Source organism: Festucalex cinctus, chromosome 2, assembly GCF_051991245.1.
Source record: "Festucalex cinctus isolate MCC-2025b chromosome 2, RoL_Fcin_1.0, whole genome shotgun sequence".
In the NCBI taxonomy this organism is placed as follows: domain Eukaryota; kingdom Metazoa; phylum Chordata; class Actinopteri; order Syngnathiformes; family Syngnathidae; genus Festucalex; species Festucalex cinctus.
In genome coordinates, this window is record NC_135412.1 from 45317144 (window position 1) to 45344974 (window position 27831).

Consider the following 27831-nt stretch of genomic DNA (forward strand, 5'->3'; position numbering starts at 1 on the left):
ACAAGCAACATGTTTATGGAATTAATGGCTGCATCACTAACTGTAAATGCAGAGACCGTTGATGAACTTCTGGATGAATTCACCTCAAAAATCTCGAATGTTTTGGATGCTGTTGCTCCTATTAAAACTAAGATCATTTCATCCCGAACTAAAACACCTTGGAGGTGTGCTACCAACATAATGACTTTGAAATCTAAATGCAGAAAAGCAGAGCGAAAGTGGAGAAAAACTAAACTCCAAGTTCATTTTGACCTGTACAGACAATGTCTTTGTCATTTTAACCAAGAGTTAGTAATAGCTAGACAACAACACTTTTCTGAAATTATTAATAGGAACCTCAACAATACACGCACTCTATTTGCCGTGGTTGACAAACTTACAAATCCCCCAAATCAAACAGCGCCAGAACTCCTCTCAACAGATAAATGCAATGAATTTGCCTGCTACTTTAGTGAAAAAGTACAAGCCATCAGGTCAAACATTGTTACAAACCAGCAAAATAACAAAATGATGCAGCACTTAAAATCACCTAGGAATAATTTAATTACCATGACAGAATTTGACTCAGTGGATCAAAATACTGTAGTAGACTTGGTTCAGCAATTGAAACCTTCCACGAGCTGTCTTGACTCAATACCATCTGGCTTTTTCAAAACCATTTGTGAAATCTGTTCAGATCGATTTACAACAAATAATTAATTGCTCACTTCAATCAGGTGAGCTTCCTAAATGTCTGAAAGTAGCCGCCGTCAAGCCCATTCTAAAAAAGAGAACACTGGATGTCTCCCTGCTAGCAAATTATAGACCAATCGCAAACCTTCCCTTCGTAACTAAAATAGTTGAAAAAGTGGTTTTTAATCAACTCAGCAATTTCTTGAGCTTAAACGGACTTTTGGATAAATTCCAGTCAGGTTTCCAACCTCATCACAGTACAGAAACGGCTCTGATTAAAGTACTGAACGATATAAGATTGAGCACTGATGCAGGGAAGGTATCGGTGCTCGTCTTGTTGGACCTCAGTGCAGCATTTGACACGATTGATCATAATATACTGTTAGACAGGCTGGAAACTTGGGTGGGATTAAATGGAACAGTCCTTAAATGGTTCAGGTCCTATTTGGAGGAAAGGAGTTACTTTGTGACTATTGGAAATTGTGAATCTGATCAAAAGGCCATGACATGTGGGGTCCCCCAAGGGTCAGTCCTTGGACCCCTGTTGTTCAGTCTGTATATGTTACCTTTGGGTCAAATGCTTCAGAACGCCGATATTGACTATCATAGTTATGCAGATGACACACAACTGTATTTATCAATGTCCCCAAATGACAACAGTTCTATTAACGTATTGTGTCATTCTCTAGAGCAAATTAACAACTGGATGAACCAAAATTTCCTTCAGCTGAACGAAAATAAAACGGAGCTCATTGTTTTCGGCAATAAAGAAAAGAGGATTGCTGTTAAAAAACAGCTTGAGTCACTGTCTTTAGAAACTAAAGACCAAGTTCGAAAACTTGGGGTACTAATAGACTCAGACCTGACCTTCAGCAATCATATTAAATTCATCACTAAAACAGCCTTTTACCATCTGAAAAACATATCCAGACTGAAGGACTGCATGCTTCAAGCAGACCAAGAGAAGCTTATCCATGCTTTTATCTCCAGCAGACTAGATTACTGTAACGGTCTTCTGACTGGACTCTCTCAAAAGAACATGAGACAATTGCAGCTCATTCAGAACGCTGCAGCTCGCATTCTGACCAAAACAAAGAGATTAGAACATATTACTCCAGTACTTAAGGATTTACACTGGCTCCCAGTCAGCTGTAGAATCGATTTTAAAGTTCTGCTACTCGTCTATAAATCACTAAATGGTTTGGGTCCTGAATATATCCAAGAAATGTTGATTGAGTACAAACCCAGCAGGGCTCTGAGATCTACAGACTTGGGCCAACTAGTGGAACCCAGAGTTCGAAGAAAACATGGTGAAGCTGCATTTAGCTATTATGCTGCACACAGATGGAATAGGCTACCAACAGAAGTGAAGTCAGCCCCGAGTGTAAATGCTTTTAAATCCAGGTTAAAAACTTTGCTTTTTTCTTATACCTTTGATTAGGGACTTTTAAACAGCTTTAATTGTTTTTTTTTATTCTTTTAAACTTCCTTATGTTAAATGTTTTGAAGAATGTTTTAAGATTGTTACTGTATGTTCTTTTTAGTAAATTTTGTAACCTATTTTCATTTATTTTTCTTCCTCTTAATGTTCACTACTGTTTCTTGATGCTTATGTGTTGTCTTTCCTTGTGTAAAGCACATTGAGTTGCCTTGTGTATGAAATGTGCTGTACAAATAAACTTGCCTTGCCTTGCCTTACCTGAGCTGTATTTACTGTTTGTGTTATTTATATCCCATAAAGAAATTGAAAACTTTATTAAGCACATGTGGTTAACTGAGTGGAAAAGAAAAATGTGACAACAATAAAAATAAAAGCTTAAAGGAAGGCTCCTTTAATTTTACATGTATGGCTTGATTGGCAGTAAATAGTTAGTATAGCTACGAAATATGCATAAGAGCTGAAGAATACACTCCTATATTGATTTATTTAACTTTTTTCAACATAGAAGTACTTCCGTGTTGCAACGCCCCCAAGTGGTGACGTCACTAGTGTGTATACTCGCTTGGGGAACAGTAGTTCACGCAGACATAACAACGAGGAAGACACAAACGTCAGTTATGCCTTACTGTATTGCAAAATTTTGCAAGGCGTCGGCAAGGAAAAACCCGCGAGACCCCCCCCCCCCCCAAAAAAAAAAAAAAAAAAAAAAGCTACTTGAGTAGACAATGGTTTGTTTGCTAAGTGCTGTCAACCTCCCGAAGGACAAGCAGGCGTGCGCGCAGCGAACATTTCAGGCATGAGGACTTCGAATATATGTTACAATTTGAGATGGGGTACGCCACACGCCTAATACTAAAGCCCAACGCAGTACCGAGTATCTTTAAAGAACCAGACGTGGGAAATAATCAAGCCGATGGAGGAGCCGCAACTGCTAGCAACACGGAGCCTTCACTCTCACAACAGCCGGCACAAATCGAGGTCTTACTACGGCCACTGAAAGATCTCGGAGAAGCGAAGCAAATTTAAAGCGAAAGGTAGGCATGTTTCGGGGGTGGGGGGGCATTGGTTATTATACTGCACGGACTGTTTTATTTCATAATTCATTTGAAGGTGGCCAACGCAGGGGCACGTCGGCACGTTACCGTAATGCACAGTATTAACAATCGTTGGGGCGGCTGGCTTGACTTCGTCTTTTCGAGTGGCGGCTGGCCTGACCGCAGTGGGACGCTACGCAAAAAAGAAAAAAAAAACAGCTAGGGGAGGTTGGGTGCTGTAACGACGATACATTTAATTTTACTATTTTTTCTTTTTCCTGAAATATTTCGTCAGTTCCACACGTTTTGCATTGCTCGTACTGTGTGTCACTTTACCTGTTGGATATTTGCTCCTCCAAGACTTTTCTTCTTCACATCTTTCATCGCAACCAAAGCTATCCTGAGAATGTCTATTTAGTATTGCCATGTTGAATGTCTGATGTTCCAGGATGCAGTTGAGATTGTCCGCAAGGAACCGATCCTCGAGTTCTTTCATTTCCAGACAGCACACATTCATTAGCGGATTGTCCATTCCTGCAGCTCCCGCACGAGCACCACTCACCCCCCGCCTGATTCACTCGTTCGTCAAAGTTTATTTTGTGCCCGAAAAGACCATCTGGCGCCACAACTTTCACATCCAAGGCAGACTTTCCTTCGGTAGGGTTATTTTGTCGTGTTGGATCGAAGCGATAAGGTTTAATCCTTCCGGGTTTGACGCTAGATGCACGGCTGCGTTGCATAGTGCTTCCATAGTGTAGCGTTTACACACTAGTGACGTAAACATCCGGGTTATTTAGTCACGTGTAACAAACATGCCGGCGTTCGATTCATTTTAACAATGGTTTAAAAGTTATTAAATGTACATAAAAAAATAATCACGTCACCAAATTAATTATTGAAAAAGTAGCAACTTTTTGCTGCTAAAAATGGATCAATAAGTAAAGTGTCCCTTTAAATGAAAGGGCAACACGCATGTCGTGTCGTGGGACGGTACGGCTCCGTCCAAAATGAATGACTTAAGCCTAATTTATGCCTCCACGTTTGCTCTCGCGTCGATGAGCGCCGTCGAGCCATGAATTTTAAGTGCTGCGTCGCTCGTGGCCGGCCGACGTGCACACGTCGCCAATCCTTGGACGCACGTCGATGGCGGGGCGTCGCTCGCTTCTGATTGGTCCGTTCGATGGCGTTTTTTCTTTTTTTTCTCTCTCTCTCTCCCCGCCCCCCGCCCAGATAGTTTCCGTGAAGGCAACTGGCGGCGCAAATCGACTTCCTGCTCGGAGACCACGGCTGTGCATGTGGATATGTGCCTGGGACGAGAGGCGGAAAACAACAATAACAAAAAAAAAAAAAAAAAAAAAAAAAAAAAAACTGTGTTCGCTAAGCGCACGGCTGTTGTGTTTTGGCGAGTTTACGGCCGACACCGGTGCAAATTGGCAATAATTAATTGCCACGGTGATGAACTTACTCCCCCCCCCCCCGGCTTTGTTTCGTATTTCTGAATTAAATTGAACTTCCTGAATCCGTCATAAAATGCAGAGGAATCGCCACTCTGTGGCGGCCCAGCCATAGCGACAGCGGGACTTGGTGTGAAACTCCAGCAGACACAGATGTGTATTGCGCACAAGTCGGAAGGCAAACGCACGAGCGGAGCTCCAACGTGACGCCTCGACGCGAGCCTCTCGCAGAAGCATACTGAGGCCTTAACACAAGGCTATGACGACGCTGGCTGGCGCGTACCGTACGCACACAACAGGACACCATTCCCACTTCCCTTACTGTTCCAATAGCAGTTTGGGTGCACACTCAGTTTTACTGCAGTTTGAAGCATACATAGATTACACAAACACTCACACTCAGCACTGATGAGACAGCAGGCGACACGCAAACCGCTCCATTCCGGAATTCCAAATATGGGCGTACATTACGAGCAAATGAGGCTCTGCACGCGTTTCAGAAAATTTTCATGTTTAATAAATGACATGTTTTCCATTGTTTTTGAGTGGACGATGTGGGCCTACCTGCACTGTTTGGTCTGCTTTAAACGGACCAGAATTCGTTTCCCACACTGGTTCCAACCTTTTGTGCAGGTCTGAATACACACAAACGAATGCTGGTGCGGACCAAACAAGCGGACCGAGACCCACCTTTCGAGGTGGTCTCAGTCCGCTTCCAAACGCACTCGGCGCGGTTTGCTTTGCAGTCTGAATACAAACCACGGCATATCCGCTCCAACTGCTGGACATATGCGCCTGTTTGGGCTTAAAGCCATCGTAGTCAAGTATCGCGGGGGGGAAATTTTGCCCGGTAGTGAATATTGTGCTAAATTCATTCATAATAATCCGTATTCTGGTTAGCCACGCTGCTGTCAGCATGTTGTGGTGAGGGCGGGGTAAACGGAACACAACTGCTTCTCTGTTTACTGCATGCAATTGACGACTTGTTCCAAAATTAACAACAGCGTGGCGGAACCTCCGTTAAATGAGCTGCCTTGACGCTCGCAAATATCTTACATCTAATAACACAACAAATATTCAGCGCAGTAATGCAGCACGTCGGAATGTGATGTTTTCCTCTATTTCCGGATTTCGTTATGTGTTTAGCGCTCGTCATTTTTGTCCAATGGGAGCACGGGTCGTCACGCGGGTCGACGTGATTACGCAATATAGTCCGCTTGCAAAAAGCACAGTGTGAATACGAACCGCACCAAACGAAAAAAACAGAAAGTCCGCTTTTGGTCCGGACCAAACAAGGGGACTAAAGGACTTTTCTGGTCTGAATACACCCTTAATTATGCTTAAAATGACCTGTGTGATTAAAAACAAGTAACAAACTAAGGCTGATTCTAATTGTGTCACAAATCTGATATACCCACTGTATAAGTGGTTTGATTCTATTTCTTTCTTTCTTTCTTTCTTTCTTTATTTATTTATTTATTTATTTATTTATTTATTTATTTTAACATACATATTATATACATCATGTAATTTATCATTCAAGGTTTTGGACAGGTGTGATACTGGTCTGGCCGACATGTACATGTCTGATGTTGCCAAGGGCTTACTGTATATAAATGGAGTAACAGTGAGGTTTACATTTCACAGCCAATTTTGTCCTGATGGGCTTTGATTTAATTTCATTGTTTGGTGGTTCTGATAACATGCTGCGACAAATCTTTGAGTAGCACAGATATAGCTCATAAAAAAAAAAAAAAAAAATTATAAATGCATTCTTACCAGTATGTGTGTGTGTATGTTGCACCTTTTGCAGACTTATTGGTACAACCATATGCCACACAGAGTGGCAGTTTCACCTCAGAGACAGTAAATAACATGAAAATGCTGTGGGAAAATCAATATTTTCAAGGGCTTAGTGGGTGGCAGCGTAATATGGCCACCGGTGGCTTCACTTCTCACATCCATTCATAGCCTATATAAGTCCGTGGATGTTGCTCACCGTTTTCCAAGCAACGCTCAGGAAGTTTGTGTAAATGCACAGACACAAGGAAAATTAGAGGGAACATTGCTAACAGCATGTTCTTTCATTGTGTCCTAGCATTTTGTCCGAACATTTTGTTCTTATATTGTATCCTAACACCTTGTCCTGAGGTTAAACATGGAATTTTTTATTTTGAAAAGAAAATATGTTGTTCGTATCAGGACCACTTTCTGAGGAAATCAAGGCTATGCTGGCCTATAAAGCTAATCGAATGATGACTATTATTAATATCTCCTCTTTGTGCAGCCCATGGGAATCGTATCTATCATGGAGGAAGAGTGTATGTTCCCCAAGGCCACAGACCTCAGTTTCAAGACCAAACTGTATGACAATCATCTTGGAAAGTCGCCCAACTTCCAGCGACCGCGGCTGGACAAGAAGCGCAAATACGAGGCACACTTTGAAGTTGTCCACTACGCCGGAGTGGTATGTCTCCACTGCATGCATCTCAGGCATGGGAAGCATCCTGTGCTAATGACGCTAATGCTGTCCTGCGTGCAGGTTCCATACAACATCATAGGGTGGTTGGACAAGAACAGAGACCCTCTCAATGAGACTGTGGTGCTTTTGTTCCAAAAGTCCTCCAGCAAACTGATGGCTGCACTGTTTGAGAACTATATCACCTCTGAGACAGGTAGCGTGGGCCATGCTGCAATCAATCAAGCACAATATTCGCGACTGGGACACACTGCTCAGTCAATGAATCAAGTCAACCGAGTGTTGGCATTGCCCCCGCTAATTATTTATTATCTGCTAGTAAATAATCTCTGCACTTCTGCAGAAGAGCTAATAGTCCTTGTACAGTCTCTGATAGTGATGTGTCACGAACGAATCGAGTCTTTTGAACGGCTCTTCAACGTGAACGATGGGAACCGAGTCTTTATCGAGAGCCGTTCATCCACCTACAACATACCCCCACCAACCGCACGCACCGACCGTTCGCCTTTGGATTGGAGCGTCAGCTTCGCATATTAGCGTCAATCAAACAATTAACTTGTAATTGGGTCGTTAAAACTCTGAAACAACAAAAAGAGAGAGAGGACACCGCTCACTGTGATGCCGGCTTTAGCGCCATGGCAGTCGTTAGAATGTCACGGAGAGACGGAATGAAGAGGAGAGGAGGCGTACAACATCAGTGCGGGAGAAAAAATGGGCAGGGGGAGGAGGAGTATGGAGTAAGATCACTGTCAAAAAGACGTATGCGTGATTAACGATTCGGACGATTACGGAAATAAAAACGTTTTTCTTCTAAAAACAATTTGTGTTCAAAGAGTGATACATTTGCATCACAATACTCCACCTTCGAAAAGACAACTTCTTCTAGCGGAAGGATCAGCTGGCTGCAGTGCGTCAATTAGCCGTCTACAGGGCGACACGCAGTGATACGAACGAACAGAAAAGTAGTGCCGGTAATGGCGTCTGATTTTTTTCAGAAATGAGTATTGTGAGGCAAATGTATCACTCTTTTGAACACAAATTGTTTTTAGAAGAAAAACGCTTTTATTTCCGTGACCCCAGCCAGCTTGCTGTACTATTTTCCTCTCGTCCAAAACCGGACCAGAACTCGTGTCACAGAACGCTGTCAGGGGTAAGTCAGTGCTGATCGCACACACTGGAGGTGAGGATGAAATTGAGGTTAATGTTAAAAAATCCGAACGATCCCTTTAATGCTCACAGTAAAACACACGTCATTAACTTGCAAGCAATAGCATTTAGCCTCTAAGTCCAAAGCCATACATTGTTTTATTTTTTTGGGGGGGGGGAGACAATAACAATAAATTACTATTAAATTGGATATTCACGTTGTTAACTTTACCTGCTGTGATAATGATACTTCTCTAGAGCTAGTGATGTTATGCCCGAGCCTTCCTGCTCGAATCTGATTCGAGCAAATGAAGCGGAGGCGTGTCGAAGCAGTGGTCCGACAACTGCTTCGGACATGCCGAAAATCACGTGACCACTGCAAACGAGGCCTCGAACGTCACAAACGTGTCAGCTACTTCACGCTGTTTCACGGGAACGATGAACTCGGTGTTTGACAAACCTGCCTGAAGTAATTAAAGTCCCAATTACTTGATACAAAAAATAGGAAAGGTAATGATCATTCGGCTCAAGTATTTTCTCCATTCTAGGATTATGGAAATAAGTATCCCATATAATAAAAAAAACAATATCCCTGTTCACAAGCACCGCACTTACACATTATATTCAGTCGAGTAAATTTGACTCTATTTACAGTGCGACCAAATAGACAATTTCAGAGTAATATTTGCACTTGGAAGAGCATAAAATAAATAAATAATAATAATAATAATAATAATAATAATAATAATAGTCAAAATTCAAACTGAGGACCTTCAGTTTGAGAGACAGCTGCGCTACATAATCGGCCACGGAGCTCCTGACGTCAAGGGCTTAGTGGGTGGCAGCGTAATATGGCCACCGGTGGCTTCACTTCTCACATCCATTCATAGCCTATATAAGTCCGTGGACGCTGGTCAGCCGGAATCTTCCTGCAACCGGCAGCCTCAAAGCTGAAGCTACAGATCGCGAGGTCATTCCTCAACCCATGAGAGATAGGCTTTTATCATTTCTTTGTTTTGTTTTTTTCCAATTCTTTATTTTATTCTCTTCCAAGTGTAAATAAATAATAGCATACTCTAAAAATACTGCTGTGAAAACCAAATACAAAAACAATACACAGACTGAAAAGTTCAACTTTACTTGTGTAAATAACACTAAAAGGACGACACAATCCCACAGTTAAAAAAAGATAGACATCTACTGAAACTTAATTGAACTTATGAAATGCCGAGGCTCATACATGATTGCAAGTAAAGGAGCTTTGTAAACAGTGATTCTAAAAATTCCATGTGCGCAGGTTTGACCAGTAGATGAAGCTCTTGCAGTATGTCAAATGCCTCGAAGCAGTGCTTCGTTTTAGCGCAATAAAGCGCGATTGTCTCGAAAGTGGTTCATTGTTTCGGAAAGCCTCGGTTTATCCATCCATATCCTGAGCTGTTCCACCATCTTCGTTCTTTGACGCATACGCGGGTGGAGGAATCTGTGCTCGACTAGTTTCCTCTGTGATCCAGGCGTGACGTCATCCAAATTTGCATATTGAAAGTCGTACTCGTAAAATGCAACCCACAGAAGAGATTCGTGCACAGGCGTGAACTTGTGTGGAGTCAAGCTTCGTAGTCGTAGAAGTGAGAGTTGTGTTGAAAAGGCATTACACTCACAGGTTTTAGATTCGTAGTCACAAGAAAAAAATTCAAACCCAAATTATTTGGATTTGTAGTCATAAGAAAAAAATTCAAACCCACATTATTTAGATTCGTAGTCACAATAAATTAATTCACACCCACGCAATTTTGATTTGTATTCACATGAAAACATTGAAAACACACGGATTGTTACTATTATGGATGCAAATCTTTAATCACGCATACGTCTTTTTGACAGTGGTCTTACTCCATAGAGGAGCTGCCGAAGGACTCACAACCTAGTAGTAGAAGTGAGTGGCTAAAAGGTAGATTTGATAGATGTGACAGTTAGACACTCTGTCTTGCTGTCACTAGACAGTCAAAACATCGCTGGTGCATTGTACACATGCATGTGCTGGTCAATATATGTAAAGGGTTGTACACTACACATTTATATTTTCTTATGTTCTAAGAGAATAAAACTTCATTGAATGTTATTTTGTAGACTATTCCATATGTCATTTTTCTGAAAATGGCATTGCCAATAAAAAAACAAAACAAAATAAAAAAAGCATAAAAGAGCCAGTCTTTTGAACGGCTCTTTTATGTGAACGGCTCCCGAATGAACAGCTCCCCTGAAAGAGCCAAAAGTCCCATCACTAGTCTCTGACAATAAGAGCACCATGGGCAACTACTTTAGTGGATGTGCAATTAACACTTGATTCGAGTAAGAAACAAGTGAAGAAGAAAAAAAGGAACAGGAAAAGGACATTTACATTTGAGAGAAAGAGAAGATGGAGAGAGAGAAAGGGAAGGGAGAGAGAGGCAGAGGGGGAAGGAGGGGAGGGAAGCGATAGAGAAAGAGAGAGAGAGAGAGCATTTTTTTTTGGTGATGCGAGTGCACTGTGCATCCTGTATGTGAATAATGGATCCATCCATCCATTTTCCTCACAAGGGTCGCGGGGGATGCTGGCGCCTATCTCAGCTGGCTTTGGGCAGCAGGCGTGGGACACCCTGGACTGGTTGCCAGCCAATCGCAGGGCACACATTGAGACGAACAACCATCCACACTCACAAGCACACCGAGGGACAAATAGGGACACCCAATTAACCTGCCATGCATGTCTTTGGAATGTGGGAGGAGACCGGAGTACCCGGAGAAGACCCACGCGGGCACGAGGAGAACATTTAAACTCCACCCAGGGAGGCCGGAGCTTGGACTCGAACCGGAATCCTCAGAACTGGGAGGCGGACGTGCTAACCACCAGAACACCGTGCCGCCCTAATAATGGATCCCTTGGTTTGAAAGATTAGTGCAATAGTTCTTGAGATCAAACTACAGTTTTGAGTATATTGAGTGTGGAAGCTACTTTTTCTGCTCGATTGTTCATGTTCATGTTTGCACTGAGCATGCGCGCTTTGCACACAGCAAAAAAATAAAAATAAATAAATCAGCACAAATTATTTTTGTTTTGCAGGTTAAAGTTTTTTTTAATATTGTGCTCCTGAGTTAATGTTGGTAATCAGTTTGAATGCATTATTATTTATTGATTTTATGTAATTATATTTTTCTGTATAATATGGTTTTACATGGTCAGTCAAAAAATGTTTATAGTTTAATTAAGGATTTAATTTGATTTTTAAATTTCAGATGAATTTTAAATCTTTTCTGTTACAGTTAATAAAGCTATTCTTTGTTGTAAGTTGGTCCATATTTCTTTCCTTTTTTAATTCTCTTTTACATTATTGAGGATACAGTGTTATCCAGAGGTGTGCTTATAACAATTTTATAGACAAATGATACTATTTATAGTCGTGTGGAGGGGGCGTGGGGGGGGGTTCTTCTTACTTCATGACAGAAAATAATTGAGAAGCACGGTGTAAGGCAAGGATCTGATTTGACTCTGATTTCAGCCTCTGATCCTAAGCGTGAGACCAAGCACAGGAAGAGGAAGGCAGCTTCCTTCCAGACTGTCGCGCAGCTTCATAAGGTGAATGAATGACATTGACTCGAGTGACACGAGTGATGGATGAATGACTCAAAAGTCAGGTTTACTTGGAGACATTTAGTTCTTCCGATTGAAATCATTCCTGATGAAGATGTGTGGTCACCTGTTCACATGTGACGTGATCCATTCCCATCTGCCGTTTACATTTTCTTCTCTGTTAATCGGCCCCGTTACAGCCGTGGGACGTGCGGATATCAATCACGTGATTTATCAAGATGAAGTTCATTTATCATTTCAGTACAGTAGTTGTGATAGTTTTAACACTTTTATTGACGCACCATCTTGGGAAAAAAAAAAGTTCCAAGTACTTTAAAACAAATTTTACCCTCGCAGACAAGAGACAAGCTCTTGGAAAGAGGCCACCATTTTAAAGTGCACAAATGACAATGTCAAGACACATAAGGGAAGCAGGCTAGCCACTGATTGAACTGTTCATGACGCTCGTTCGGATTGACAAAAGGAATATACCAGCCCTGAGTTTCCGAATTAAAGTCCATTAGGATTCAACCTTTTCATGACAGCTGAGATGTTAATATGGAGCATTTTTGTTCCGTTTGGTCATTCGGATTCATTCTAATCAGAATACATGGCTCAACGTAAACGAGTCACATGCCCACACAATGAATATTATTGCATTATTGAGTCAGCCACCTGATTACATAGTAAGTCACATGATCAAATGACTCACATGAGCAAGTCATATGATCACAAAATAATCCTTTGGCGCTCCTGATGCTTTACGTCAAGTCTTTCAAACTTAAGGATCAAGAAGCACACTGTACACTGTCTTTTTTAACCCTGGCTAACTGTTTTGAGGGGCGGTCAAGTCTCTTTCTGTCTCGCCCCCCTTTGATGCTAGGCCAAGTATTGGTTACCATGATGACTAGGGAAGGGTAGTTACTTGTTTAGCCTTGAGTCTAAAATCGCGAGTGTGCACTGTGACGTGAATATTTTCCAAAAAGAGGTGAAGAAGGATCATGAGTGCCGGACAGAGAAATTGCTCTGAGAAATCTCTTCTGGGTTATTAGTTGTTTGCTCAGATATGTCGAATAAATTACGTCCAAAACAAAATGACATTATGAATGGAGATTAAAAAAACAAAACAAAACTATGATACAGGGTCAAATGAGCAGATGGATGCACGAGGGGATAAACCTTTTTTCAGAATTTCATTTTCAATGATCTTATTATGTTAATCTAGTTCAACATGTTTTTTTTCCAGTTGAGACAGTCACCCACAACACCAAAAAATTTGGTATGAAATACTTGTGAAATTTCAGTTCCATTGATTAATATTTTGACTTATAATATGTCCATTATTATTATTATTATTATTATTATTATTATTATTATAGTATGTTTTTTCTCATAATATTTGTATTTCTTATAAATTTCATAATTTTTAGAAGTTGTGTTTCTAATAGCTTTCCTACAGTTTGTTTTTCTTACGAAATTGTTTTATAGATTATCTGTTATCCAAGGTTTCCCTTTAAATGAATTAGTCGTGTTTTTTTTTGGGGTGGGGTGGGCGGGGGATGATCAAAGGACACCTATTCTCTATACTGTAATTGAATTAAACATTAGAAAAAATAACTGGTAGGATTCATTAACAACCTGTGAATGTAGTGGTGGTCAACAGTGGTGGTCAAACTCAGTCAGCGAGGGCCGGAGTCCTGCAGGTTTTGGAGGTTTCCCTGCTGCAACGCAGCTTATTCCAATCAATAGGATTGTTACCAGGCTTATGCAGAGCTTGCTGATGAGCCGATCATATATCAGCTGTGTTGGAGAAGGGTAACATCCGAAACCTGCAGGACTCCGGCTCTCTAGTACCGAATTTGCCAACCCCTGCTGTAGAACATCATTCCAGGACACCACAGACATTGAGAACTGGCTCCAAATTTTGTTCAGTAAATTTACCAAATTTGACCGAAACTGATCCGTATGTGTGGCACATGCAGAGGACACATCATGCTCTTGTTTTCTTGAATGTGCTTCAAGTGTTGTTTTCTCAACAGGAGAACCTCAACAAGCTGATGGCAAACCTCCGGAGCACAAGGCCACACTTTGTTCGATGCATCATCCCCAATGAGAGCAAGACCCCTGGTGAGCTGACACCCACCAATCCCACAAAATGTTTCAGAAGACTCTTCCTAAACAATGACCTTTTTAAACTCTCAGTCACACGTAGCGGAATGCTAACAATATGAGCATTTTCTAGGGATGTTCAATAACACTTTTTTTTCAGACCGATACCGTACGAGTACTCAACTTGATAGTCACCGATACCGAAACCAAGTAGCGATACCAATAGTACTTTTGATACGTAAAATTGCCACAAAAAAACAAACAAACAAAAATGACATTAAAGAATGACCTGTATATCCCAATATACATCATGACTTCATCTTTTACTTGTGCATTTTAATTATAAATAATGGTATTTCTGAATCATGAGTTAATCATTAGTTAATATTTTGGAATTATTTGTTCATAATTCTTCAATAGTTACAAATTACTGAACTTCAATATGAGTTCATATTTGCTCATCATGACATCATCTTTTGTTTATGCATTTTAATGATTAGTAATGGATATTTCTTAGTCATGAGTTAATCATTAGTTAATATTTGCTAGTTCTGAGTTTATAATTCTCCAATAGTTGCAAATTATTAGTTCATCATAAGTTCAGAAAATAGCTCATCATGACTTCATCTTTTGTTAATGCATTTACAAGTTATTAACTAACAATTTGTAAATTATTTATTTCTAACCTGTTTATATTTACAATTTATTAGTTCAACATGAGTTCTCATGACTTCATCTTTAATTAATGTATTACAAACGTTAACGAACAATCGTTATAATAAAGTGTTACCAAAATTCCTCATTTTACAATGCACATCTTATTTCACTTAACAAAGTAAAAGCATCAGCGAATGCATATATTTGTGGGGACTGTGTTGTATTTTACAGTTTTAAAAATGTGCATAATTTCACAAGTTACTTCATGTTAAAAATTAGGCAGCTCCTAATATGAAAAGAAAAATGCACCGAGGTGTCACCATTGTCTTACAAATGCAATTATGCCATGTTGTAGTGACAGAAAAATGACCAAAACAAATCAGTCACACTTTGGTTTGGCTTTACAGTACAGTACATATTTTATTTTATTTTTTTTTTACTTTTTTTGTATTGAATTGTTATGAAATTATTTTATCAATGACCAAAAAAATAAAACCATATTTAAATTAGGGGGAAAAAATTCTTCATTTAATTGTAAATTTAGATATAAAATTTGCTATTAATGTGCGATTAATCGTCAGTTAATTATTGAAGTCATGCGATTAATTACGATTAAAAATTTTAATCGACTGACACCTCTAATACATATATATATATATATATATATATATATATATATATATATATATATATATATATATATGCACATTCAAAGTTGGGGTAAAACAAAAAAAAATCGTGAGCACATGCACTGCTGCCTGGGTCCCATTCATTGAATGAAAGCTTGTCATGGCTGCACCTGGGGGTGGTTTGGGCGGCCACGGAGGGCTCGGAAGCAGGAGAGGCATGACGACCAAGCCAAGATCCTCACCCTCAGTGGTGTGGTTGGCTTCAAAGTACCGCACACCCTCGTGGCAGGTGGTGACCCAGAGCGTCTGGTTGGCTGCGAGGGAGTCCAGGTTGTCTGGCGAGATGCTGCATTTCTTTAGGACGACTTTCAGGTCATATCGTTTCGGTTGGCCGCCAACAGAACGATGACCGGTTCTCAGTTCTCCAAAGAGCAATCCACGGGATAGCCGAGGCTCGGGCATCTGGATGACGTGCTCGACCCATTGGAGATGGCGCTGGATGATGGTGACCTTGATGCTCAGACATCCCGATCTTGCTAGAATATCAACATGAGGGATGCGATCCACCCATGTGAGATCGAGGATACGCTGAAGGCATCGGATGTGGAAGGCCTCGAGCTTCCGGACATGGGCTCTCTACAGAGTCCAGGCTTTGCAGCCATAGAGTAAGGTGGACTGATTTTTTTTTTCCTCCCCTCTTCCCTTTTTCCTTTTCCTTCAGTTATCCTTGGATAGTGCACAACTTTTTGAATGTTTAATTACTCTATAGGAAGATGTGACACCTAAGAACCTGGCAACGAGAGTGTCGCGCATGACAGCCGTAACAGCGCAAACCGACCTAAGACTTTTGTTGTTGTTTTTTGGACGAACACCCCCAGAGGTGGAGACTTGCCTCGACACGCAAGTGCCTGAGACAACCTCCCCATCTTTACAAGAGAGTTATGGCCTGAGTATAGTCCCGGGTTTTTGAGTTCTAGAAGGTGAAAGTCCCCTTCTTCGTTTTCTCTCTTTTCTTTAATTTGCTGTTCGTTTTCCCTAGTTACTCATAATATGACACTAGCCTTATAGCCTTAAGAAAAAGTTTTCATCATTTTCTTTTGTTTGGAATTTGGCGTCTTGTGTCTTTCCCAGGCCCGCGCCGGTTTTGGGATCCGAGTCCCTCAGTTAGCTAACACAGTACCAAGTCAGACACACACTGTTAACTGAACACACATAGAAACACCTTGAAAGCACACAGACATACCCTGCATACACATAACCCTGCAGAGGTTAGGGAAAAGTTGCACCAGTGGTATGTCTTGAGTGTTGCAGGAGAGCGTGGGACTCCTGGCGTCTGACCGTGGCCTGGACCCTGGCCATGCATCATCTGGACCCGTCAATCTGGACATCCTGAAGACTCATCCCTCTTGACGAAGGGGGGGGATCTGTAACAACTATGGCCTATGGCCCAGTCCACCCTCTATTTTTTTTAAATTCTGTTTGCTTCTTTCAAAGTAAACTCTCTACAGTTGCATAAACATTCCACAGCTCAGGAAGGATCTAATCTTGGTTAGGTCTGCAGGTGGTCACCCAACCACAAACAAAGCTCTTTTGAAGCCACTGAGCAGGTCACATAGGAATTTATTCGTCTGCCAAAAGAGTTTGTTTAAACTCGAACCCCTGTGGTCCGAGAGTATGGCGTTAGATTTGTGCCACAATTCCGTGCGTAACAAAATGTGTTTCGTACATATAAAATGTGTTTCGTACGTACCAAAAATGTGTTTCGTACGTACAAAATGTGTTTCGTACGTACCAAAAATGTGTTTCGTACGTACAAAATGTGTTTCGTGCGTACAAAACAGTCCTCGCACACGCTTGCTTCGTCTCTCCTCAACACGTACGAAACTTTGATTTACGCTTGCGATGCAAGGGTCGAGGCGTGATATTTGTGCCACAATTCTTAACCAATCAGGAGTCGGACAGGAAAGCAAATCCTGATTGGCTGTTTAATATCCAATCAGGCAGAACTTTGACAACGTGTCGTCACGCCGCGTTGCATCATGGGCGCTTCTTCGATTTTTTTTTTTTTTTTTTTTTTAAACAAGCACTCGGTCCTTTCCTGTTTCAATTTTTGTCTGTATTTCTGCTGATTTTTATTTACTTAATAGAAGTTTTGTTATGTTACGGGATGAATCAGCTCCTAACTGCTTTCCTGCTTAGCGGAAGAAGGAGGGAAAACAAGTTTTAGCGCTCATGGTGATGTTGGATGACGGCATAAAATAGAAGAAAAAAAAGAGAAGAGGCTAACCTGCTACTTACGTTTTCATTATGGTAAGTTACAAAATACTGTACTGTATTTAAGTCAGTAAATCCTATAGTTTTGTCCTCTTTTGATCGTGCTACTATCATTACAATCTTAAACAATGCATGCCATCATGAGTGGCGTTGTATAAGAAGTAGAAAAGAAAATGTTAGACCATCCATTTTTCTTTAGTAATTAGTGCCTGGTACCACCAAAGGTATATCGTAAATAATAGAAAACATTGAATACCTAAGAGCACTGTGTTTGGCAGTCCAATGCCATAGTTATTGACGTAAGAATTGAATTCATTTTGGTTACAAGACAACCATACACCATGACTAGCAGCTGTTGAAATAAACATGTTTGCCCAAAATAATTGTTTTACTAATGTGAGAAACATGGTTGATCTTGTCATTTTTCCATAACAACAGCGCTAACCTTGGGTTTTGTTTTTATTACCAGGCAACAAAGATGACAAAGGACCCAGAATGCACCTGATGACACCACAACAGAAGTGTCAAAAACACCACGAGAAGCAGAAGATGAAGAAGTGGAGTGGAAAAAATATTGATATCGCGCTATTGGCCCATGCAATATGCATATAACAGACATGCAATAAGTTTCATATGGAATTTTTTGCTTTTATCTGAATTTGACCAGTCAGCCACTTGCTAAAATGTGCACCACCATCCACTAGTTGAACATTATTGAAGTCATTACAATTAAATAACTCTGAATAAATTTTACTGCATGAGAAATATAATTTGTTCATTAGATAATAAAATCATCATCAGTCATTTCTTTAGATCCATATTAAATATTGCAATATCTATTGCTATATTCAGCAAAATCGCGTATTGCATGATTTTCCAATTTTGTGCAGCCCTAATTCCTGACGTTTTTGAGCCAGCTGATGAGACCAATTTGACTTAGTCATTAAAATGTCTGTAGGAAGAGTCAGAACGTGAAGCTTGAGCTTGACAGCAGAGAAATCAAGAGCTCCTGAAGAATGACAACATTAACATTGGACTATCATAATTTGAAGTTCGAATAGTTGTAATGGCCTGTTTTGCAGCATACCAAATCAAACATTTTTAAAATGTTTTTTCTCCTATAAGTTGTCGACACTTTCACTGAACTTATTTAAATGTGTCTTGCAAACAGTATCATTGACAATTAGAAAAATAAAAAGTGTCACACACACTGTATTCGGAACAACCTTTAAACAATAACCAAAATACTATTGCAGGTACAGTGCCAATGCAGTACATGACACATTTATGGTTTCAAGATTAAAGTGCGGAAGTGCACACACTGCACATTTGCCCATCATTGACCAAGAAGACCTCAGAGTACTGTACTCACGATGATGTATTGAGAATGCAAGACCCAAGAGGTTCCACAGATGAAAATATATTACACATTGTATTTGTAATTGACACTTAATGATGCATTATCGATCAACAAACAGCAAACTGTACATTTTGTTTTTAAATCAAATGAATCGTCCTCAGTTACAGTGCATCTTTGCAGTTTTTATTTCAAGTTTTACACACAGTAGGCATGGTAGACTGCTATTGTGGAGCCATCCATCGCCGTCCCATCCATCTCAGCTGTACTCTCTATCCTTAGACATCGTATTGATGACTGTGACCCGGATATAGAAACGATGCGCAATCTGGATTGGTTTACCTGGTAAATTGGAAACAAACAAAAGCTCAAGGTTATTAATTGTAAAACGTGAAACAATCATATCCATCCATCTTCATGTAGTTATGGGAAAACAATGTGACCATCCATGTTTCTACAGTTTCTTGTTCATGTTAAATGTCTAGTACAACTAAGGGTAACCACTTCATAACCTCTGCAGCTATAATGTGATGCTCTTTTGAGGGAGAACAGTCAGAAGACCTTTGCAATAATCAGTTCTTCTGGTATGGAGCATGCAACCCTTCTGTCGAAGTCTTTTAGGTGGTAAAAGGCTGCTTTAGTGATTTGTTTGAGATGGCATTTATGTGCACAAGTATACAGGTAATGACAACAAAATTAACTCGTGAATTGAATTCAAGAGCTGATATCTCAATACAAATACAAACAGGAAAGCACCGAGTGCTAGTAAACAAAACAAAAAAATCGAAGAAGCGCCCATGATGCAACGCGGCGTGACGACACGTTGTCAAAGTTCTGCCTAGTTGGATATTAAACAGCCAATCAGGATTTGCTCTCCTGTCCGACTCCTGATTGGTTAAGAATTGTGGCACAAATATTACGCCTCGACCCTTGCATCGCAAGCGTAAATCAAAGTTTCGTACGTGTTGAGGAGAGACGTAGCAAGCGTGCGCGAGGACTGTTTTGTACGCACGAAACACATTTTGTACATACGAAACACATTTTTGGTACGTACGAAACACATTTTGTACGTACGAAACACATTTTTGGTACGTACGAAACACATTTTGTACGTACGAAACACATTTTGTTACGCACGGAATTGTGGCACAAATCTAACGCCATACGAGAGGAGCCATTTGTGACCCTCGGATATGCAGACGACTGATCACAGGAGTGTTTATGACCTTTCTTATCAACTAAAAAGGATACTCTGGCATCGCCCCTCCAGGGGGCACTCCTGGAATGTCTAGATAGAGCAACAGCGCCGTCAAGTGGTGAAACTTGGGACTATTCTTAGTGACAGTTCTTACAAGTAACCACATGATAATTCTTGACAGATAACTGAACTACAAATGATTCATGTTATGTCTTTGTGTGTATTAACGTCCTATTTCATTTGTACTCCATAAGGAATGAAAGGTAATCAATATCTTTCAGTTTAGTCAGATTAGGCGAGTAGGAGCTACCTCACAAATTAGTTTATGATGCATTAATTACGATGTGGGCTAAACGGGTTGTGTGGGAAAACTGATTTGCCAGACTGACCAAATTTAATGCCAAATTATTAATCGCTTTAATAATTTGCTTTTTAAAGTCTGCGCGAGCGGGTAGAAGGGTTTGCCACGCCTACCGAAGCTCCGCCCATAGGCTTTAAAACAGCGAGGGGATCCTCCTCTCCTTTCTCTTCCGCTCCACGCTTCCCGTCTTCTTCTGGCCATCCTCAGGCCTGCTACCCGCAAGCTCCGAGCCTGCTCCCACTGACTTTGTTCCAAGAAACTTGTCATACACGTGGCCCCCTTTTGTTCCTGGCAGTAACCAGTTGCCCCGAGAGCAAACACTCGCTGCACGCTAAACCAAAGCAGGTGCTAACTCCAACGCTGACCCCAAAGAGACTCTTTTACTCCCTTTTTCTTTTTCCCCTTTTTTTTTTTTTTCTCTTCGTCATCGGTGACTGCCCGCCATCAACGAGCTCCGTGGCCCCGGGGTACACTTGCATTGTACCGCCGGACTCAAGGTTGTGCACCCAAGCCACACCGCATCTCATCTGCTATTCGGTGGTGCCCCGCCGCGGTGCAAGCTCACCTCCAACGGCTGGCCTCCCTCGGACGCAGGCACACATCGAGCTCCAACACCTGGAGTCAGTCCAAGGCTGTCCGGCGTAACCAACCACACCGCAGAAACATCTTGCCGACCAATCAAGGGAAGAGCCGCGCAACTACGTCAGCCCCCGAGTGGCTCCCTTGCTCACCTGTGGAATAGCCCCTTTTTGATTTTTCTTGCCTTTTTGAACGAACATTGACTATTTTTCCCCCTTTTCCAATGACCTCCCGTTTCAGCTCGTTCGACGCAGCGCCCAACTCGTAAGTGCACGTTTGGTCCCCCGATTCGGCATATCACTGTGTGCAACTTACATTTGAGACACATCACAGATCTGGCAACTTAAATTTCTCTTTTCCTGTTTCCTTATTCGTTCGCATTCTTTCCCTATTTTGATTAGCTTTATTTTATTTCTTTTCTTCTGACGGTAGGATAGTTAGACATAGGCAGTGTTTTGATTTTGTAGTGTAACAATCGTGAATAAATGCATGTTTTATTAACTATTCCGCCTAAGTCATCTGTGTTTCCGAGTGGATTATTCTTCTTTTGTTAGTACAACGAACCACTGAATATCGAGTGTAGTGACTTCAGGTTATAAATGATTGATAAAGAAAGGATTTTGGTCGTTGGTTGCTTCTTTTAACCCAAAGCAAAGCCAACGTGGTGCCCCCAGAGGTTATCGAGGTAATTACAATTTACCTCTGTAACGTCCAGATTATTAATTCGTCAAAAAGACGACCCAATTATCGCTACAGTAGATCACATGTTTTGTGTACATAGATCAGATTTTGTGTACGTACATCACACATTTTGTGTCCGCAGATCAGGTTTTGTGTACGTAGATCACATTTTGTGTACGTAGAGCACACGTTTTGTGTACATAGATCAGGTTTTGTATATGTAGATCACACGTTTTGTGTATGTCAATCAGGTTTTTTGTACGTAGATCACGTTTTGTGTACGTAGATCTGGTTTTGTGTACGTAGATCACATTTTGTGTACATAGATCAGGTTTTGTATTCGTAGATCACACGTTTTGTGTATGTAGATCAGGTTTTGTGTACGTAGATCACGTTTTGTGTACGTAGATCACGTTTTGTGTACGTAGATCAGGTTTTGTGTTCGTAGATCACGTTTTGTGTACGTAGATCACGTTTTGTGTACGTAGATCACGTTTTGTGTACGTAGATCACACGTTTTGTGTACATAGATCACGTTTTGTGTACGTAGAGCGCACGTTTCGCGTACGTAGATAGGGTTTTGTGTACGTAGAACAGATTTTGTGTACGTAGATCAGGTTTTGTGCACGTAGATCAGGATTTGTGTACATAGATCACGTTTTTGCATACGTAGATCACGTTTTTTGTGTTTACGGGGTTTTGGCATGATTGTAACTCCATAGTGCTTCGTCAAGGTGGTTTAGAGCAGGGAGGGCAGCCTATGGCTGAGGGGTCGGTGTGGTTCACTCTGTTAAGAAGTTTGCTTAGATACAATGCCCACCGACAGAGGATGCCTTTTTGATCTTTTATGAGAGTTGAGCCATGAACAGATCAGGTGCGGCTGCTCGAGCTCTTGCTGAGACCGTGGACACCTTTAATTGAGTCACAGAAGTTGTGAAAGTCAGTGTTGTTGGCATAACCTTGGCATTACCTTTTGCCTTGTTGATTCACCACTCATTTTGCATTTTGCGAAGGGCTGCTTTGTTGGTAGCACGAAGTTTGGTCTAGCGCCGATAACTGGCAGAAGAAGGGTTACTGAGAAAGGCGGAGAGAACAGAGTGCTTACTTTTCAGGAGGGTGTGGATTTTGGGTCAGTTCTCATCGAACCACTCCTGATGGTGTCTGCAAGAGAAGCCGACTCAAGCCACCGATGCATCAAAGAGTGAACATCAGAGGTATCATCAAAGGTCCAGTCCTCGGGAAATATCTGACAGAACACCGGCAGGGCAAGGTTTAGCTGCATCTTTATTCCAAACTTTTCACCCCTCAAACGTGGCTCGATGGTCTCTCTCTCTCTCTCTCTCTCTCTCTGTCTCTCTCTCTCTCTCTCTCTCTCTCTCTCTCTCTCTCTCTCTCTCTCTCACACCATGCAGTGTAATAAACAATTTCAGCATGTTACAAAAAAATATGTAAATATAATAATAAATACTATCCCAAATTAATACCCTAAAGAAATATCAACTAACTGCCATGTAAATAAATGAAAATACAAATTGGCAACTAAATCATGCGTTAAAATAGTAATTAACACAGCTACAGCTCATTGAAATGTAGCTATGGTTAGTGATATTTATTAGGGCCCGAGCAGCGACTGCTGCAAGGTCCCTATTGTTTTTCGTTCAAATTATTATTTTTATTATTATTATTATTATTATTATTATTATTATTTTATTTTTTATGTTTTTTTTATTAGGGCCGGAGCAGCTACCGCTGCTAGGTCCATCTTGTTTTTCGTTCGTATTATTAGTAATTATTATTATTATTATTATTATTATTATTATTATTATTGTTATTGTTATTGTTATTATTATCATCGTTAGGGCCCGAGCAGCGAACGCTGCGAGGTCCCTATTGTTTTTCGTTTGAATTATTATTAGGGCTCGAGCAGCGACCGCTGTAAGGTCCCTGGTGTTTTTCGTTTGTATTATTATTAATTATTATTATTATTATTATTATTATTATTGTTATTATTATCATCATTAGGGCCCGAGCAGTGACTGCTGCGAGGTCCCTATTGTTTTTCGTTTGAATTATTATTAGGGCTCGAGCAGCGACCGCTGTAAGGTCCCTGGTGTTTTTCGTTTGAATTATTATTAGGGCCCGAGCAGTGACCGCTGCGAGGTCCCTATAGTTTTTCGTTTGAATTATTATTAGGGCCCGAGCAGTGACCGCTTTTTTTTTTTGCAAATATATTTTATTAAAAGGATTTGTACAACAGGAAACAGTGAAAAAACGACACACTTCTTTTTTCCAATAACAAAAGAATACAACAGAAACAAAATTAAAACAAACATAATAATCCCTATCCCACCCCACCCTCCAAGCTCAAGGTATAGACCTCATTTACATTACTATGGAAGTCAAAGATAATGGTGTGCGTTTTTCAATAGAACCAGCTATTGAACAATTAGTCAAGTGTCTTGTAGGTGGCGAACAAGGGGAGACCAGCTTTTGTTAAATTGTGGCTCACAGTTTCTCAGTGTAAATCTTATCTTTTCAAGGTGGAGAGTGCTAAACATTTCACTGAGCCATTGTTTAAAGCTGAGGACCTCCTTCCTCTTCCAAAATAACAAAATAAGTTTCTTGGCAGTTATCAAGCAATAGGAGATAAATTGTCTCCGCGTTGACGTTAAATTTGATATAGAGTCTGAATAGTTGAATATTATCGAAATAGGGTCGGGTTCCAGCTGAATGTTAAGAGCCTCAGAAAAGGTCCGGAAGATGCGCCTCCAAAATAAGTCTATCTTGGGACAGAGGGTAAAGCTATGGAGAAGAGTTGCTTCTGCCTGGTTGCACTTATCACATTTTTCAGATATATCTGGAAATATCTTATGGAGTTTCGATTTTGAATAATGGAGCCTGTGAACACGAAATTGAATGAGGCAATGCCTTGAATTAATAGAGCAGGCGTTAATTTCTTTAAGGCTTTCATCCCAGATCCCATATCAGAAATTTGCATACCCATTTCAGATTCCCATGAAGATTTAATGACAGTCATTGAAGGAGAATTACTAGACAACAGCAAGTCATAATAACGTGACAACTTTCTGTCAGAGTCCGTATATTGTGAAAGGCATTGATCCAGAATGGTTGGGGAAGCTCCTTCTAAATCAGCACGCGACTGCTACTAGCAGCATGGCTGGACGAATGATGCCTTCCATCTCGACCGATGAATACCACAAACTTCTTCAGAAGATGGCAGTGCTGGAGACAAGAATGCACCGCCTTGAAATGTTTGTGGAGGTGAATGGAAAATCGTGGAATGACACCACACTGCCAATGTCTCCAAACGGTGGTCATGAGCATGCTAACAAACAGCTAGCTCCATCCACCGACCCTCTGTGGAATGTGCTGGGAGCAAAGCCAAAACTGAGGAGTCGTCGCCCAACAGCTGGACCTGACCGCCAACTAATGCCTGAGGAAACACGTCGGCCTATGCAAAAGGCTACCGCAACCCCAAGAAATCAGTCTTGGACGTTGGTACCAGCAAGAAAAAGGAAACCGTCTCTTGGCCGACGAAGACAAAATACTGATATCGAACTGAGAAATAGGTTTGCCGTGCTGTCGCCGAGCCAGCAAGCCTCGGGGGATCACAGCACCAGTCAAAGGTATGAAACCGGACCTCCTCAGCAAATCCGTTCAGCTACTGAAACACAAACACTGATAATAGGCGACAAAGCCTTGTTTGGTGTTAAACGTCTGTGCAGCAGAAAAAACACAAAAGTTCTGTGTTTTGCTAATGACATGGTGCTGGACATTTCTGAAAAAGTCGACAAGATTGCTACTGACTACCCGACTGTGAGATCGATTGTGATTCACACAGGAGCATTCGATGTGTTGAAAAAACAGTCGGAGATACTGAAGCAAGACTTTATTACCCTTCTACACAAGATAATATGCCTAAACGCAGAGGTTTTTCTGAGTGGTCCTCTGCCTACTGTCCGACCAGGTGATGAGCGTTTCAGTCGGATTATGTCACTCTCGAGATGGCTGAAAAGCATCTGTGCTTCTTACTCAGTGAACTTTATTGACAATTTTTCTATGTTTTGTGAACGTCGCCATCTTTTCCAACGCAATGGGATTTATCTCAATAAGCAGGGAGTCAGATTACTGACAGCCAACATCTTCCATAGCGTGCGTCACTGGACGCTATGTTCCCAAAACAAAGGACATGAAACACAACAACCGATAAGAAGAGGATCTGGTGAGGCTGGCTCACTATCTTGCACTCCCTGCCCTTCAGAACAGATTGATTTGTCCTCATCTGCCCACACTCCAAACACCGAACATCCAGCTCCCCTGCTCCCGAACGACACCTGCCAAACACCACCACGACCACCACCACCAGTTTCACTACCAGATGCACCCCTGCGCTGTTCATCGCCCCCAAGCGACACCTGCCAGACAGCGCCACTACCGGATTCACTGCCGGATGCACCCCCGCGCTGTGCACCGCCCCCGAATGACCCGATGACTGACTCGCCAGCGAGTCTCACCAACAGGTTGAGCAATCTGGTCAATCTGTCCATACAGCTAAATAAAAGTCTCTCCAGGCAGCTGCCTGCTGATGACGGTTCGCCCATGCTCCCTCCAAGACGCCACATTCAGCTATCCACTAATCGTCTGACTCCACCAAGCCTCAGGGTACAGCTCCCCACCCGCCGACCTCCATCTTTGGCTATGGAGAATCTCAACTATAGCTCGGTCTGATATGTTTTGGGTCCAGACTACATATACAATATAAAAAACGTGTGTTCCCAGAATAAGTCAGGACCCAAGGAAGCTTGTAGCATTCCTGTGATTACAAGAAGTAGAAAGTTGGCAAAAGAAATGAGAAGAAATAAGTCAGAAGCTACAAACTTAGTCAGTATAGCTTGTGAACCTCTGACTAAACTAGCGTCTCCGATTGCCACTGTGAGACTAGCGCTACTAAATACAAGATCACTAGTTAACAAATCATTGTTGATTCATGACATTATTATGACATATGATCTTGACTTATTTCTCCTCAGTGAAACATGGCTAACAGAAGGTTCCTGCAACACGGTTCTCAATGAGGCAACACCAACAAATTTTAGTTTCATGAACAAATGTCGTAATGGCAAAAAAGGTGGTGGACTTGCTGCCATTTTTAAATCTCTATTTCAGTGTAAAGAAATTTCATTGGGAAGCTTTAATTCATTTGAATATCTTAGTCTTTTGGTAAAAGGTGAACCAAACATCGTCATTGTCATAATTTATAGACCTCCAAAACAAAAAGGCAGATTCATGGAGGAATTTGAAGAAATGCTGTCAGTAATTTGTACCGACTATGATTATCTGGTCTTAACTGGAGACTTTAACATTCATGTTGACAACAACTTGGATAAAAATACCAAAGAATTTTGTAATATACTTGATACTTTTGGTCTCTCACAACATGTAAAAGGTCCAACACACAATCAAGGTCACATTCTTGATCTCGTCATCTCTAAAGGTGTTGACATTTTATCCGTTGAGGTGAAAGATCTGGCTATTTCAGATCATTCCTGTGTGTTTTTTGAATTACAAACAATCCCAGAAGTTCAAACAACTACTGTCTCGATTAAAAAAAGGTACATAAATGAGAATACAAGCAACATGTTTATGGAATTAATGGCTGCATCACCAACTGTAAATGCAGAGACCGTTGATGAACTACTGGATGAATTCACCTCAAAAATCTCAAATGTTTTGGATGCTGTTGCTCCTATTAAAACTAAGACCATTTCATCCCGAACTAAAACACCTTGGAGGTGTACTACCAACATAATGACTTTGAAATCTAAATGCAGAAAAGCAGAGCGACAGTGGAGAAAAACTAAACTCCAAGTTCATTTTGACCTGTACAGACAATGTCTTTGTCATTTTAACCAAGAGATAGTAATAGCTAGACAACAACACTTTTCTGAAATTATTAGTAGGAACCTCAACAATACACGCACTCTATTTGGCGTGGTTGACAAACTTACAAATCCCCCAAATCAAACAGCGCCAGAACTCCTCAACAGATAAATGCAATGAATTTGCCTGCTACTTTAGTGAAAAAGTACAAGCCATCAGGTCAAACATTGTTACAAACCAGCAAAATAACAA

At 41.0% G+C, this 27831-nt stretch overlaps 1 protein-coding gene and 1 long non-coding RNA gene across 3 annotated transcripts in view; both read left to right on the plus strand.

Annotated features, from left to right (window-relative positions):
- LOC144014872 (myosin-7B-like) overlaps positions 1–27831 on the plus strand; it is a 508753-nt gene that overhangs the window by 245828 nt on the left and 235094 nt on the right. For both annotated transcript variants that reach the window (XM_077515180.1, XM_077515181.1), the window contains 4 exons: positions 6889–7068; positions 7144–7276; positions 11763–11839; positions 13873–13960. In XM_077515180.1, the coding sequence (XP_077371306.1) occupies positions 6889–7068; positions 7144–7276; positions 11763–11839; positions 13873–13960 (478 nt within the window). The remainder of the gene's footprint in view (positions 1–6888; positions 7069–7143; positions 7277–11762; positions 11840–13872; positions 13961–27831) is intronic.
- LOC144014885 (uncharacterized) lies at positions 17332–18306 on the plus strand. The gene is made up of 2 exons (XR_013282613.1): positions 17332–17538; positions 17972–18306. It is a non-coding gene; the product is annotated as an uncharacterized LOC144014885 (long non-coding RNA).